The following is a 16,675-nucleotide window of genomic DNA, read 5'->3' as shown; positions in this document are numbered from 1 at the left end:
TTTATGAGGTTTTTTTTTTTTTCCCCCAAAGAACCAATTTTCAGTTATTTTGGTTCTCTTATTTCCTTTCTTCTATTTCTTTGGGTCTAGTTTGTGTTTTTATTATTTCTTGATGTGGATACTTAAGTCATTGACTTTACATTTCCTTCTTTTCAAATATATATTTAAGGCCATAATAGCTGCATCCCACAAAATTTTCAAGATTATAGGAGATAAATGCTACCTTAGTTTAGTTTTAATTTGTACTTCTTTAATCAATGATCTTTTCATATGCTTAAGTGCTATTGTATGTATAGCCTGCAGTCTCTGTTGATGTCCTTTGTCCATTTTTCTGTTGGTTTATTTGTCCTTCTTATATGGATATATGGATTTATATATTAGATTATCTCTTTGTAATATGGGTAATTAAAATTTTTTTTCTAGTTTATTGCTCTTCTTTTGACTGTGCTGTGAACTCAGGTTTTAGGTTCCTCTCTTGCTGAACTGTACTCTGCTGAGGGTTTACTCATCTACTTTTGGAATTCAAAAACCCCCTCTGCTTTGTTGGGCTTTCATTTATCCCCATGAAAGGTCCTCAGAACAGAGGCCAGAACCACAGGGTCTGGACACAGTTAGACCTGCCATTCTCTAGCTATGTGAACTATGTGACCTTAGATAAGTTTCGACACCTTCTAGGCCTCAGTTTCCTCATCTGTAAATTAAGGATAATTATCCTGCCATCCTTATGGGGTTGTTTGATGCTTAAATGAGATAAGGCACATATAACCACCCAGCACAGTGCCTGGCTCATAGTAAAGGCTCGATGCATGGTGTATTTTTCTTGTTGTTTACCAAAATCAAGCAAACATTTCATGAATGGCTGTTGTGTTATCTTGGTGCTATTTCTCATCAATGTACAGGAGAAAATCCTGTGGTCACGTGCCCTTTATCTCACCTGCTATGTCTTTCTGCTTCATACATGGATTCTGGATTGTGGCCAGTATTATTGGGTGCTTTGATGAGGGTTGGCTGCTCTCAAAATTGAGTCTCTGCCAGGCTCTTAGGGTTTACCTACTGTAGCACTTCCTGTTCCTCTATTGTCTCAGAGTTTGTGTGACTAGCCTTCTGATGGTCTTTTAGAGAAGAGGGGAGGAAAGAAAGGGGCATGACTGGAAACCCCACATGGCTCATCCACCCCACCTGCCTCCCCTAGGATGATCAGTTAGTTGCCTTTTAACCTGTCATCTGAGCAGGACTCACAGCTCTGGAGCTGGCAGGCATAGACTGGCCTAAGTCAGCACTCAGGAAGGTTACCCACCTGGAAGAGCAGGCAACAGAGAAGAGGGAATAAACCTGAACTCTCTAGAAAGATCTAAGATCATGGAACCAAACAAGTTTACTACATTCCATCCCTTTTCAACTTAAATGTCCTTTCTTTGACTCCTATCCCAAGTTTTCCCCTCCTACTCTCTTTTGATAGCCAATAATTCTTACAATTACATGTATCTTGCCTGCAAGCCTATAAGCTTCAAGAGGTTACATGGGTGTATTTCTTTTGTACTAATTCATCAAACTCTTTCTGCAATGCCTGGTGCCCGGTAAGTATTCATTGCATGAATGAATAGATAGATCAGAGTCTAAAGTAGTTATCCTGGTCATTCACCCTCTACATGCCTGAATCCTTGCCTCAGAGTTCCTGCCTACTCTATGCTAGTATTTGTCAGCAAAAACAGCTCTAGCAACAGGGAACTCTCCTGCCAAAGGCTGCCTGTTTATTTTCTGTGTAGTCCTGTTGGCTAGAAAGTTCTTCTTAACATTGAACTGAATCTCCTTGAAGCTTCCAGTCAATGTTCTTGTTTTATTCTTATGGTCATATTCAAGTCTAGACCCTCTTTGGGGTGATGGCTCTTTGCACATTTGAACTTGGTTCTCTGCACCCACCTCTCCTCAAGGCTAATCAGAAAATCATTGATTAGACACATATTTGCTGAATACCTATGAAATGGAAAAGGCTAGAGAACACAAAGGTAAGAAGATATAATATCTGTCTTCAAGAGGTTACTGGTCTTGTAGGGAGCCAGAAAAATGAAGCTAGAATGTAATTAGGACAGTGAAGAGTCCAAGCCCATCTATGAGTCATAGGGAAGGCTCCACAGAGGAGTGGGCTACAGAATGTGCTCCCAGTTGGCCAGGGAGAAGAGAATGTTCCAAGAAGAAATGAGAGATTATGCAAAAGTCAGGGGCTATAAGAGCCCATGGCATGTTAATGGCAACTCTAAGTAATTCTGCGTGGCTAGAGAGACCAAAAGTCCCAGGTGGCACAAAACAGTCCCATTTATACCTGTTGTCCCAGAAGACTTATTAATATGTCTTCAGTCTCAACAGTGTCCCGAATTGAATGATTCATTATATGGTCACTCTAATTGTGCCTGGAACATAAAGTCTGAGGGTGAGGTAGAAATGGGGGAGATGAAGATGGAAAGAGGCAGAGGCTTATCATCAGAGGCCTGTGAGTCCAAGTTCGAGAACATTCAGTTAATTGGGGTTTGTATGGTCCCTTCCCTTGGAGGTCATCCTCTCCAGATATAATCTAATCCACAGATAGATTGGTACATCTGCTGATCGATGATTGTGGCTGTGGGTCACCGTTTATGGAAGGCTTATCAGGTACGTGCTTTCCAAATAGCTTGGGGTGCGGCCCAGGCAATCCCTGCTGACCCTTATTCATGCATGTTCTGTAACTGATTCCCTGCCACTAGGCCTTGGTTTTGACTTGTTTTTATGGTTGTGAGGTTGTGTCCTGATACAATATTGGGCAATCCCCTCAGGGCCTTCTGTTCCCAACTAGAGACTTTGGAAGGCTTTCCTGGACGGACATAGCCAGGATCAGAAGCAGGCCTATGGCTATAAACAACTTGCTTTAAAGGCCTGCAATGATGTGTATGTCAGAGGGACTTGTAATATTCAAACAAAACGAATTTTTAACTGAGTCTAAGATGATGCAACAACTAGGGAGTGTTGAGTTAGCTGTTTGACTGGGCAGCCAGTGGAAATAGTTTGAGCATTTGGAATACTTGAATTACATGAAAAGTGGAGAGTAAGAGTGGATATTTGAAACATGTCCCAGTGGGTGGTTTCCTTTGCAGTGCCCCCTGCACATCTGTCCCTACTGGCAGAGTTTGGTTTGCACTCCAAAACTGAGTGTAGCAGTCCCTCAAGCAGACCCACTAGCTTCAGGATGCTTATGCCCACCAGGAAGCCAGTGGCAGTGGACCCCAGGGCATCTGGAGGCTCCCTCACTGCAGCCACTGCTCTGACACTTGGAGGCTCAGAGGGGATGTGAGGCTCCTAGGAGTGGTCGTGTCACCTCCTTTGTCAACCTACTGAAGTTTGGGAATCTAGGTGTATTAATTACTACGACTGCTGAAACCAAGGACTGTAAATGGGGTAGCTTGAACAGCAGAAGTTAATTGTCTCAGTTCCAGAGACTAGAAGTCTGAGATCCAGGTGTCGGCTGGACCAGTTCCTTCTGAAGGCTGTGAGGAAGAATCTGCCCACTGCCTCTACGCTAGTCTTTGGTGTTTTGACTTATGAAAGCATCATCCCCATCTCTGCCTTTATTTCCACATGGCATTCTCTCTGTGTGCATGTCTGTGCCTGAATTTCCCCTTTTTATAAGGATACTCATACTGGATTAGGGGTCTACCTTACCTTCAGCATGACCTCATCTTAAGTAATTATACCTGCAGTGACCCCATTTCCAAAGAATATCACATTCTGAGATACTGAGAGTTAAGACTTTGGCGTATGAATTGTTGGGGGACATGATTCAACCCACAACACTAGGGTAAACAGAAACAGCATCAGCATGAATGTAACTGCTCTATTGGTTACTGCCGCAACCAGTTCTACTCTATGGGAAACAGTCAAGTCCGAAAGAATCCCGAGGTTAAGGGGGAGGTACTCCAGTCCTGCTCTAACAGGTTAAAGGTAGAGCCCACTAGGTATAGGTTAGCTTGTCTCGAGCTATGAATGTGACTTCTCCCCTGGGGCTACTAGCCTAAGGTCATATGTGGGAGCCTGCTGGTCAGGGCACAGGTGGACTGTGGCTCTGGGCAGCTGCTTTCAATCTGTTATCTCACTTTACAAAAGTCCATCTTCTGAGCTGATGCCATTGTTCTATCCCAGAACCAACTATCTTCACCCTTTGCTGAGATGAATGCAAAAGCCTTGTGACTGATCTGCCCGTTTGAATCTTCTCCCAGCCATTCTCTGTACTCTGTGGAGCAATTGTTTTAAAACACAAATGTGATACAGTCAGCTCCTTGATTAAAACAACCTCAATGGCTGCTTGCTGCTCTTTCAATAAAGTTAAAAATAATATCTCCTACATGGCCCTGAGGTCTCCAACAGGAGGCTTATCATCTGCGTCCTGTCCTCAGTAGCATTCATTTAAAAACAATTCAGTTGGCCATACTCCATTTCTCAAAACGGGGGCTGAATACTGATGTTCACTCCTTGAATACTCACCAGGCTCTACTTTTTGATTTGTGGACTGGTCTGTACGTATGGTATGTATTTGTTTATAAGACAGAACTTCAAAACAGTTGAGTAAGTTGCCCAGAGTTCTGGGAGTTCCTTGGTCATATTCTTCTTTATGACCTTTTAGATCTCTTGACAATCACTATGTAACTACGATTTTCTTTTTCTATTTTGGGGTGAGAAAGATGGAATTAACAAACGGGTGATTCAGCAAGTTACATCATGGTCACAAGACAAATTATGCAAATTACAACAAGAACACATCATGGTCCTACAAGATTTTTGAGCTCTTTTTGTGCAGAAATTATGCTGGCTTGCTGTTTCCTGTTGCTAACTAAGGATAAAGATTCATCACATGTTGCATTTGCCTCCAGTGTCCAGAGGAGATCAGGAGATGTGATTGGTGTTAGCACTGCGCACTTTTCTGTTCTAGGAAGAGCATCATTCCCCTCTGAGCAAGGGTCTCTGCAACAGAGCTGGGGCAAGCTGGGGGCAGTGGGCAGCTCCTCTGTGTGTCCCCTAGGAAAATGGGAGTTCTGAACAGCTTGGGCATATGAAAGGAAGGAAGGGCTACCATTTGCAGCAACATGGATGGACCTGGAGATTGTCATACGGAGTGAAGGAACCCAGAAAGAGAGACAGAAACCACATGATAGATTGTCATACTGAGTGAAGGAAGCCAGAAAGAGAGACAGAAACCACATGATATCACTTATATATGGCATCTAAAAAAAGACACAAATGAATTTATTCACAAAACAGAAACAGATTCATAGACATAAAAAACAAACTTATGGTTACCAGGGGAAAAGAGGGTGGTTGAGAGATAAACTGGGAGTCTGGGATTTGCAGATACTAACTGCTACATATAAAATAGATAAACAACAAGGCCCTACTGTATAGCACAGAGAACTATATTTAATACCTTGCAATAGGCTATAATGAAAAAATGTGAAAAGGAATATATATATATATAACTATATATATATAGAATATATATATAACTATATATAACTATATATATAGTTATATATAACTGAATCACTATTTTGTACACCAGAAATTAACACAGCATTGTAAGCCAACTATACTTCAATTAAAAAAAAAAGAAAAAGAAAGGAAGGGCTGTCCACAGATGGCTGGAAGTGGCTTGGTGACACCTGCAGGCTGCTTCTACAAGCTCCTTCACTGGGCTCTGTCTCTGGGGGTGCTGAGACTGTTCCCAATGTGTACCACCAAGTAGTCCCAGCAAAGAGAATGAGAATAATTCCCAACGCTGGCAGGCTCCTAGGACATCATGATTTTAAAATTCAGAGATTTTTACCACAAAGTCTGGATTCTTTTGACTTTTTTTGAAAATTGGAATGTTGGCACCTTCTCACTTACCATAGTTTACTTATTCTCTTTGCCTCCTTCCACTAGAATGTAAGTGGCATGAAGGAAAGGAATCTGTTTTGCTCAATTATACATCCCTGACCCAGGATACTGCAACCTGACATTAAATAGTTGAATGAGCCTGAGGCCTACATTCCCAAATGGTAACTCTCACATTACCTGTTTGGGCCCTTGAAGGCATGTGCATCTCCACATCTGCCCTCCACATCTATCTGTCCTGACCTGTGTGCTGGCCTCTCCCTCCCCTCCCCCCTTACTCTTGCCACATTGGCTTTGGTGTATACAGTTTCCTCAGCCAGAACACTCCCTGCATCTTTCTGCCTGATTGACTCCTGCTTATTCTGTCCTCTCAGCTCACATTGTCCTTGGTCCCTCTGCCTAGGCCCATTCCCCTTGAGTGTGGAGCATGGAGAACTGCCCTTAGGTTTTGAAAAAAACTATTAGAGAAAATTTCTTAAATTCTACTTTTAAAGGTATAAAAGCTTTTTCATCTGCTTGCAGAGATGGACGCCCTCTCCTTCTCCCCTGACCCCTGAGCTCAGGATACAGGTGCTGCCCAGCTTTCCAGAGCCCAGCTCCTCTGAGTGAGTCAGCCCTGGAAACCAGTTCTGCAGGGCCAGGCAAGGAGTCACCGTGGGCCAAGATTCATAATTACCCACCTGGTCCTCTGTTTACACAGGACTTCTGTTACTTCAGGCCTCTTCATTGCATCCCATCTGTGTCAACACTGAGGGGGAGAGAGAGGAAGCCCAGCCATCCAGGGCATTCTGGCCACACCACTCATCCTCAGTGCAGGGCGAGGATGGACACCCTCTCCAACCAAGTGTGATCGAGGGCCCCTTCTGGGAACCTGAGCACAGACAGGTGGAGTTTCTAAACAGAGGCTTCTGGGATGTGTAACCCAAGTAGGGCAGAGAGAATTCTAGACTGACAGAGTTGGAGAGCAGCTTCCTCTCTCTATCCAATTCTGAGGTCAGGAAATTGAGACCCAGACAGGGTAAATGGTGCATCCATAGCCATGCAGACTCTGAGTCTCAAAGCCAGCACGAGAACCTCTAAGTTTCAGTACATTTTCTGGGCCTAGGCTTCTGGAGCTGGAATGTCAGGAATTCTAAGTTCAGTTTCCCCTAGCTGTGGGACCAAGGCATAGAAATTGATGAGAATGGATAGCATTTAGCAAATTTTATCTAGAGGTGTTGAAAATCCAAATCTTTGGGCTCCACCCCTCATTCACCAGGTCTGCAGGAAAGCCCTGACATGAGGACTTTGAAGAGCTCCTTGAAGGTTCTGACGTGCAACACCCGATGGAAAGGACGAGCCTGGACAATGCTTGAGTCTCTTCTAACTTGACAGATATTAGCTGTAGTTATTAAAATGAGGCTTGTGTTAGACTGCATTCCTGTTATCAGTCCTCAATGACAGGTCTCAGTGGGGCAGTTTGGCTTCCCAGGGGCATCCTGAAAGTTTAAAAAGTTTTGGTTGTCACAATAAAGGGGGTAATTCCTTTGGCATTCGGTGGTGGTGATGGATGCTAGATGCCTCATAATGCAGACATTGCAGAGCCAGCTCCTCCCAATGAAGAATTGTCCTGGGGGAGGGTATAGCTCAGTGGTAGAGCATGTGCTTAGCATGCACAAGGTCCTAGGTTCAATCCCCAGTACCTCCATTAAAAAAAAGTGAATAAATGAACGTAATTATCTCCCCCCAAAAAACCAAACCAAAACAGAGAAGCACAGGGAAAAAAAAAGAACTGTCCTGAGTCCTACGTATCTTTTTAACATCATGCCAGAACAATCACGCAGGTGAAAAGCCAGTTTCATAGTCACATGAGCCAAGAAATTGTATAGAAGTTGTCCTTCATTTTGTCTGGAACTGTCGACTGTTAATCCATCATTTTGGAAAAGCACATCACCCATGGCAACACTGCTCACATAGTGATAGAGTCACCAAGACAATACCTCTATGCTGGTCTGCCTTTCCCCTTCACAATGATTGTATGTAGTTATACAAAGATCCTCATTTAGCCCTTATTTCAAAATGGCAAATATAAAGGAAAAAGTGACAGCAATATTCAATTAAATATTGTCTTCTGTTAAAGGTATACTTATCCATTGTAAGTTCATGCATCTGCTAACTTCCTGTATGATTTTATTATGATGGCTTTCCCTTTTAAAGTTAGGACACTATATTGCTTTGTAAAAGAACTATATGTGTGGGGAGGTACACCCCCTGTTTATAACATATATATATTTTATCTTTTTCTTTTTTAATTTTTATTTGCTTATTTTTTTTATTGAACTGTAGTCAATTACCATGTGTCAGTTTCTGGTGTACAGCTCAATATCCCAGTCATGCATATACATACATATATTCGTTTTCATATTTTTTTCATTAAACGTTATTACAAGATATTGAACATAGTTCCTGTGCTATACAGAAGAAACTTTTTAAAATCTATTTTTATATATAGTGGCTAACATTTGTAAATCTCAAACTCCCAAATTTATCCCTTCTCACCCCCTTTCCCCGGTAACCATAAGATTGTTTACTATGTCTGTGAGTCTGTTTCTGTTTTGTAGATAAGTTCATTAGTGTCTCCTTTTTTCTTTTGTTAAATTCCACATATAAGTGATACCATATGGTTAACATATTTTTTTTTATACCCCCCATAAATAGGGGTTGTTGGACCTGGTTGGTTTGGGACTTACTGATATACCAACAACAAAATCTGCAGGAAGGCAGTAGATCTGTAGCTCTTGGACAAGCTTTCAGAAGGCTTAGGGTGCACTTGAAGGGACAAGGGGCATGTGAAAAGCCTAATCAGCTGTCAGGATCATGTCCTGATGGGGACTGAAGCCAGACCTAGAACAACAAGGTGAGAGGGCTGGGCTTGGCTTAGCCAATCACACAGCCCAGATTGGAATCTTATCTGAACTCACTGTAGATGTGGTGGAGGAGGTTAGATTAATAGTTTTTTTTTTTTTTAAGTTAAAATTAGGTTAGACTAATAGTTCTTGAGTGCCTGCTGTGGGTCAAGCCCTATGTTGGGTGCATGTACCCCACCACCACCACCACAGTTTGAGGGTAGATGCTATTAACTTTTGCTTTACAACCAAGGAAGCCCAGGCTCAGTTAAACCCACTTGGGTGAGGCACACAATGATCTCTGGGTAGAGGCTGGTCCACCTTCAAAGCTCTTCTGTCATCGCAGACCCAGATGGCTTCCTTCTGCCCAAGGAAGTTTGTATTTATTTGGTTTTTGATAAGCAGTCACTTTTTGGTTTTGATGCTTTGTTAGGAGTGGTTTTGCAACCTGGATAGCCACAGGGGGGCTTCCTCAGGAAAGGGGGGCTTCCCTGGGAAATAACTTGTTTCTCAGGGTCAGGCCTGGCCATTCTGACTTTTGGCTGAATTGGCACCTGGGACATGTGGCTCAGTGACCCACTGCACCTTGCTGTTCATCCCAGTGTGGCAGCCTCTGGGCTCATGCTCCCTGCCTCAGCTGCTCCCAGGACTGGCTGGCTCTTAGCCCCCCCCCCCCCCCCCCACGCCTGTGGAAAGTTCTGTAATCCTCCCAGCCTGCTTCTGTTGGCTGGTTTCCTGCCCCTCCTCGGGCAGGGCATTTTAGGCTCCATGAGTCGATGTCCTGCAGGGGGCTTTCCTGTGGCCATTCTTTTCCAAGAGTGGTTCAGAAACTGCAATCCCCCTAAGATCTGTCCACAGCCCTGTCCTAAGCTGGGCTTCCACAGAAGGTCCCCAGTTGGGTGGGAAGTGTCCGGGACAGGAATGGAGGCATGATAGCATGTTTCTGCTTTTTAGAGTGGGGAGTGTTTGCTTGAGTCTAGGGGGAGGGATGTCACTAAATATGGCTAGCTCTTGAATTCTTTCCTGCTTGAAGCCAAGGACCCTCATTTGGCAGGGTGCTTCCAAGGACTCCCCAAAGACTTGGGACATGGCCATCCTCTCGTGCCCCGTTTTCCTGCAACAGAGGGGCCTGAAGTCTCACACACACACATGCACCCCCTCCCACCCCAACACATATCCACATACAAGGCCCCTGGGCTCTGCCAGGAACTGTCAGGAGTCATGTTTCTCCCCAGGCCTTGGTTTCTTCATGCATGTATTATGGGGTCAATAGTTAAAGGCCCCTTGGGCACTAGCATTCTTTAGTTTTAATTAATTAAACGTGTTTTAGGTCCTTCCTACAAAATCTGAAGCCTTCCTTCCCATATGAACTCCATCTCATTCACCTGTGTGTCTTTGGGATGATCATTTACGTTCTCTGGGCCTTAATGTCCTTGTTTACAAGTTGGGAGATGATGAGAATCACCTGATCTGAGCACGTTAGCCCATAAATAGGGCTTTAGATGTAAAGGTGCCTAGAATACTTCTTGGCAAAGTATCTTAGCTCAGGCTGCTATAACAGATACCATACACTGAGTAGCTTAAAGAATAGACATTCACTTACCACAGTTCTGCAGGCTGCGAAGTCCAAGATCAAGGTCCTGGAGGATTTGGGTTTTGGTGAGGGTCCTCTTCCTGGCTTGCACATGGCTGCCATTTCACTGTGTGCTTGCATGACCTCTTTGTGCATGGGGAGAGGGGGACGGGGGGAGAGGGGTGGGGAAGAGAGAGAGAGCTGTCTGGTTTCTCTTCTTGTAAGGACACGAATCCTAATTATGAGTCTCTATCCTCATTACCTCATCTAAACCTAATTACTTTCCAGAGCCCCCACCAGCACATTGGGGATTAGGGCTTCAACATCTGAATTTGGAGGGGAGACACTCAGTCTATAACAATAAAGATTAGACAATATGGTTGAATTGGTGCATTCATCTGGGAAGAATAAACAGACTGCCTACTGTGTGTGTGACACCAGCAGTGAAGTTGTACCACAGAGGTATAGGGAGGAATCAGGCGCGGACCCTGTTCCCCAGTCAGCTGGCACAGGAATTCTAGATGAAAGGGAGGTGGCAGCTAAGAAGGAGACTAGGGAAAGCAGATCCTATGATCTGAGGAAGAAATAAAGCAGAGGGGTGGGGAATGGGGAGCAGGGAGGACATGTCTGGAATCCCAGAGTTACTCTTGATGAGCAGGCATTGGCAGGAAGCCCCAGGACATTTTCTCACCCTTCAACGCTGAGAATGCATGTCTGCTGGGGAACAGCAGCAAGAGGGTGTGGTGGTATCAGTGCCTGATTCACGAGCTCTGGATGGTACAAATGTCTGGGACTTCTGATGGGTGGAGGCTGAGGGCGAGGAAACCCAGAAACAACCTGCTTGACACTTTCAGGGTCTTAACCATTCTGGCTGGGAAACTGGGAAGTGCTAAAGGGTGGTGCAGAGGAAGGCAGATGTGCTAACAAGGAATTTCATCCTAAGAGTACTGGATGAGGATGATGACGGTAGTGACGACACCCCAAATTGGTGTCATGACAAAATTTTGCAAGAAGATGGAATTGGGTACCCTCATTAGTGTCATTTTTATAAAGGTTTCAAGATTCCATGTAGGTGTCATTTAAATTATCTATTAAAAAATACTGTACAACTAACTACACTGCATTCCACTTCTGCTGAATTAGTGTATGACCACATGGACAAGTCATGAAAAACGTACTAAGAGTTATTTCTTCTGCAAATGAAGGGTGATCCTTGTGATCCTGGTAGGCACTTTCACTTGAATATTGTTAGATGATTCCCAGCATTGGTCAGGAAAATAAACTACTACTGGAAGCATTTTTGCCCAACACCTATGTCTCTGTTCTCCATTTTTGTTGGGGGAGAGGAGGATGGGAGTGATATTTCCATTAAGGGAATTTTCCTGTCGCTTTTCTTCAGGCATCAGTGACCTCAGTGGAAGTCTCCAGGAAAGAGACAAGGAGCAAATCTGAGTCACCCATTAAAATCCCAAAGGCCTCTCCAGAGACCCATCTTGAGTCGTTGTTATGAATCAGTTTGTACAGTGCTCTGCAGGCTGACTTTTTCAGGGGCTCCAATTGACCACAAGTGACTAGTAAGTTGGTTTTTAAAAAGGGAGACTGAAGAAGCCAGGGACCCCCTGGAGCGGGAGGGTTCCACCTTCCCAGGAGGGCGGGTGCCGCTCCCGCCGGGCCGACAGGGGGCGCGCACATGCCGCGGGGCCGGGAGCCACGCGGGCGTAGCGCCCGGCTCCGGGCGTGCGCGCGCCCGGCAGCGGGGCCGAGCACGCCCGGGCTGCGGAACGGGGCGGGCGCCACGGGAGGCATTTCCGGGCGGGGCGGGGCGGGGAGGAGCGGAGTCGCGGGCGGCGGGAGCTCCAATCTCGGCGGCGGTGGCAGCAGCGGCAGGGGGAGCCTGCGCCCTGCAGCTCGCGAGTCAGTCTCGCGGTGAGGAGGAGCTAGACCGGCGAGAGAGTGTCCGAAGGAAGGAGCGCGGAAGCTGGGAAGGAGAAGGTGGGACGCGGCCGCCGCGACTCCAGAGAAAGGACGAGGGTTCGGGCTGGGGAGGAGGACTTCGGGTTGTGATAGGGGAGAGTAGGGACTGAATGGGAGGCGGGTCCTGGCTGGGGAGAGGGAGGAGTGTCCGGACTGCGTGGGGTCCTGTTGGAGAGGGGTGAGGGGTGCTGGAAGAGCTAGGAGAGGTGGAAGGGCCGGGCGGGCCGGCGGGCTAGCAGATGCGGGGCGGGCTCGGGTTCGGGCTGACGGTAGGGGCGCCGACCACCTGAGAGGTCTGCATGAGTGGAAGGTTCGCGAGTGGTGGGGGAGGGTGCTAGGGCCGGGAGGGAGCGGGATCTAAACTCCACTCGCACGGCGGGGTAGAAGTGGTCCTGCGGCGGGCAGGTTTGCTGATCCGTCACCGGAGAGAAAAGGGTTGTGGAGAGGGAGTGATGAAGTCGAGAAAGAGGCCAACCTGTTTTTAAAGTGAGTCCGGTGAAGGCTGGACCATGGGACTGGGCTGCCTTTAGCGTCCGGTCCTCGGCCGGGTTAGTTTGAATGGGCTGGCCTTTTCAGGGCTGCCTGCCTTGGTCCGGGACTGTTTGGGCGTTTCCCCCGGTATCTACCTGGTGGGATTGCTTTGTGGGAGGGTCTCTGGACGGGTTTGGTCAGCTGTGGGAGGAAAGCTGAGTGCCAGCAGGATTCTGATTCGCTGGTTGGGGGTGCTAGGGGTGGAGTGTGATAGCTGGGAGTGAAATCTGAGCTCTCAAAGAAGGGAGAGAACCATTTCTCTGCTGCTCTGGGGAATCTAGGCGGGCCTACGGAACGGTTTAAAGCTTTAGAAGTAAACAAACCTGGTTCCCTTTTGCAGAGGGGAGGCACGGAAAGGACGGCTGGAACAGGAAGATGCCGAGTACGGACCTTCTGATGTTGGTGAGTCTTTTCCAAATACCCTCTTTGTTATGAGGCACTTGTCCCTTAAGTTTTATTTTTAGTCCAAAGGATGAGTGTGTAGATTTCACCTCTGATGCTTGCTTTTGGTAGCTGAGCATCGCTGCTATCTTTTGTTTTGAGTTTAATGGTTAAGATGGATAAGTGACTGAATTAAATATATGAATATATATATTTAACGTATTTGAAGAATCTTTTTCAAAATTCTTGCAGTTGATTTTAATCTCTCTCTTCTTATACTACCAGAGCAGTTTTAAAACTTCTGTTAAATTTTGTCTGGATTTGTCCCATGTTAATTTGTAAGTGTTTGTCTCCTGGACTAGAGTTGTGAATCCCCAGAAGGCAGATGTGTTGTTGTTTTATCTGCTTAGAGATGTATAAACACCTGTTATGGTGCTCTGTGTATAGTAAATTGCTTAACAGAATGTTGCTGAATTGAGTTAGTTTGTACTTTCTTTTGTTGGACTGATGAGTATGCCTGCTTTGGTAGAGGCTGTTTATTCCTCTCCTCTTGAGATCTGTCTGTGCTGATTTTTCACTGAGCAGGGAGGATAAAATTGCCAAATGAGTGTTTACCAAAATGACGTTTTATTCTTGGGACATTTATGATTCCATAGAGGCTTTTTATTGATTTTTATATTTTTCATAGAGGTTCATTAGTGTGAGAATTGTGGGGAGCCCACGACTTTAAAATAGCAATGTAGAAGTTGTGTCTGCATTTAGTTTTTAATAAGTCACTTCTTTGAATCTGATTTTTTTTGTGCAAAAACATTGATTTAAAAACAATTCCTTTCCCTTTATCTCACTATCCCACAGAGTTGGTAGTTGTCACTGGGAAATTGGCAAAAACTAATATTGAGGGTTTATTATTTTTTTCCCTATCCAGTGCTGACGTCCTATAGTGTCAATGCCTGTAAGGTCTAGGGGAAAGATAAAGAGGGCAGCTAAATTGTGATTAGTTCTGGTTTGAGGCGGGGAACAAGGATGATTTTAGAGACATAGATACTTGGTTTATCTACAGAGTTCACCTAAAATAGTTTCTTGCCTCAAGTTTCACAGATTATCAGTAGATAATAAATAGCCCTATGTGATTTTAAATTCTTATTTTAAAAAAAATATGTTAGAAGAATTGGGAACTATTAATAAGCAAAAGGAAGTGACCCCCAGTAATTCCACCACTCAGAGATAACCACTGTTAGCACCTTGGGGAGTTAATGCAGAGTGATTTGCAATAATTGACAGTTTCTGTTTTGTATTCTGTAAATCAGTACGTATATGTAAATTAAGATTCCTGTATGTTAGTAGGATGTACCTCTGTGCCCAGAGATGTGCTTATCACTTCTTGGGCCTAAGAGTTCCCTTTAGTAGTCTAAGCAGTGAGTGCTTTTATTTAGAAAATTAACTTTGGAGTTAATTTTGTTTTGAAGTATTTCTCTAGTTGTCACCACTACTTTTCACTTCCTCATTTGAAAATCTAGATTTTTAGGGGTGTTGCTTTGCTTGTTGGTGTAAGGAATTAATTCACGTGGATAACAACAGGCCCTTGAGGAATCATGACTCTGAAGACACTGTACATGTTGCTTGAGGTGCTTTCTCTGGAACAGTTGTCCTTTCTTTGTGCTGTGCTAAATGGTAAGGAACCGATGACCAGGGCTGGGTTTTCAATGGAGACACTAAACTGTCATGACCTGAGTTCACTGGTGTTTCTCTGTAGCTGCTTTGTGCAGTATGATGCATTAGGCATGTCTAATTGGGAAGAAAGGACCCCAGTTTCTAGAAAATAACCAATGCAGGGCAGCGAATCATATAATCCCAGAATTAGAAACAATCTCAGAAGTCATGTGATGCAACTTCTTGCTTATATTGTGTGTAAATCCTTTTTAGAATATCTCTGGTAAATGAATAGCCAGTCATCCATCCTTTCTTCTGGGGGAATAGATGGGCATAAGCTAGGACACAATATAAGGTGGATTCAGAAATAATAATGTCTGATGGCCAACATTTATTGAGCATGTATTACATGTTACGTGCATTTAATTTTCACAAAAACCCTTTGAAAACGATAAACCTCCTTTTATAGGTGAAAAACTAGACTTGGAGAGGGTACCATAGCAATGAAGTGGTGGAAACTGTGTTTTAACTATAGTTGGTCTGATAGGGTTGAAAACCACTTATATGGACAGTATGCTATGGTAATAAAACTTGAAGATGGACTGGAGTCCGTATATGACAAACGTTGGATTCCAGATGAAGGCTCTTGGGCTGTTAGCCCTTAGTGCTTTCCCCCTCTTGATTTTGCCCTCATTTGATTAAGGTGGTTTGCCTGCCTTTTTCCATTTGCTCATTTATGCCATAATACTTTCCACCTGTGTCTCAGTGAATAAATTGGGTGAGTGCACTCATCTGAGAATTGCGATGCTTTCAGAGGGAATTCAAGTCAGGAAATTATTTAGCAATCTTTCTTCACTTTGGCAATCAATCTTTTCATCCATATTCTCCTCCTTCCTAGTGCTGAGGGTCTGTAACACTTTGCAAGTTGCCAAATACTCCTAGCTTTTAAGCAGAAAGGTACTTTATAAAGCTAAGTCTACTCCATAGATCCATTGAAATGGATGACTCAGAATTACCAAATGCCCCATGGTAGTGCTGGGTGGGGCTTGAGTGATGATTGTTTATCTAGGGTCGAGGTTCTCAACCAAGGGTGATTTTTATCCCTCGCTTCCTCCCCCAGGGGCGTTTGGCAATGTCTAGAGACATTTTTAGTTTTCATACTTGAGTGCTAGAGGTCAGGGATGCAGCTAAACGCTTACTGTGCCCACAATTAAGAATTATCTGACCTGAAATATCAGTAGTGCCCTGTTTGAGAAACCCTGACCTAGGTTTCTTAACACGGATAATGGCATCTGTGTCGTCCTTGCATTCATATGGATGAGGGGGCATAGTTGCCTCCTTAGCTTCAGTAGGCAGCGTGTCAGTCTCAAATGGATGGGGCAGTGAGTCTTAGAGTTTAGTGGGTCCGTTACAGAGTTACTTGGGTTATTTTGCCCATGGGTCAAGCTGCTGCTTCTTTGGAATATATATTGGAGAGTGTGCAGCATGATTTTCTGCAGCACAGTAAAATTCTGTAGAAATGCTTTCTTTTGCAACATTTCTGCAGCACTCTTTTCTTGATTTGGAAACAGTAAGCCTGTCTCAGTTTTGTTTTTCAGGTCCAAAAATCAAAGTCTTTCTAGATCTTAGAACTTTATCTTTGACCCTTGAATCTTTTTCAGGGATGCTTTCTTTATGAATCTCAAATGAGGTTTAGGCAATAAGCTGAAAAATTGACACTAAAAGCTCATTTCTGTTATTTGAATCTGGTGTCTTATTTGTAGGATTGTCTAGAAGAAAGGGAAGA

General features: G+C 44.4%; 2 protein-coding genes across 5 annotated transcripts in view; one reads left to right on the top strand and one right to left on the bottom strand.

Moving 5' to 3' along the window:
* Positions 1–16,675, bottom strand: part of TBATA (thymus, brain and testes associated) — a 55,496-nt gene that overhangs the window by 21,698 nt on the left and 17,123 nt on the right. The window contains exons 1-3 of one of the 2 annotated variants that reach the window (XM_032470108.1): positions 12,803–12,981; positions 10,384–10,497; positions 4,510–4,687 (exon numbers count right to left, since the gene is read on the bottom strand). The exons of the other annotated variant lie outside the window; for it this stretch is intronic. The gene's annotated coding sequence lies outside the window, so the exon portion shown is untranslated. Of the gene's footprint in view, positions 1–4,509; positions 4,688–10,383; positions 10,498–12,802; positions 12,982–16,675 lie in introns of those variants that run through there. 2 annotated transcript variants of the gene reach the window in all.
* SGPL1 (sphingosine-1-phosphate lyase 1) overlaps positions 11,909–16,675 on the top strand; it is a 53,840-nt gene continuing 49,073 nt past the window's right edge. Inside the window, exons 1-2 of one of the 3 annotated variants that reach the window (XM_032470107.1) lie at positions 11,909–11,927; positions 13,199–13,260. In XM_032470107.1, the coding sequence (XP_032325998.1) occupies positions 13,234–13,260 (27 nt within the window). In that variant the 5' untranslated portion in view covers positions 11,909–11,927; positions 13,199–13,233. Of the gene's footprint in view, positions 11,928–12,195; positions 12,346–12,758; positions 12,814–13,198; positions 13,261–16,675 lie in introns of those variants that run through there. The other 2 variants (XM_032470106.1, XM_006181159.3) reach the window with 2 other exon arrangements.

The sequence above is a fragment of the Camelus ferus genome, chromosome 29 (genome assembly GCF_009834535.1).
Source record: "Camelus ferus isolate YT-003-E chromosome 29, BCGSAC_Cfer_1.0, whole genome shotgun sequence".
Taxonomy (NCBI): Eukaryota; Metazoa; Chordata; class Mammalia; order Artiodactyla; family Camelidae; genus Camelus; species Camelus ferus.
The sequence above is the reverse complement of the archived record's forward strand: the minus strand, read 5'-3'. Positions and strand labels throughout refer to the sequence as shown.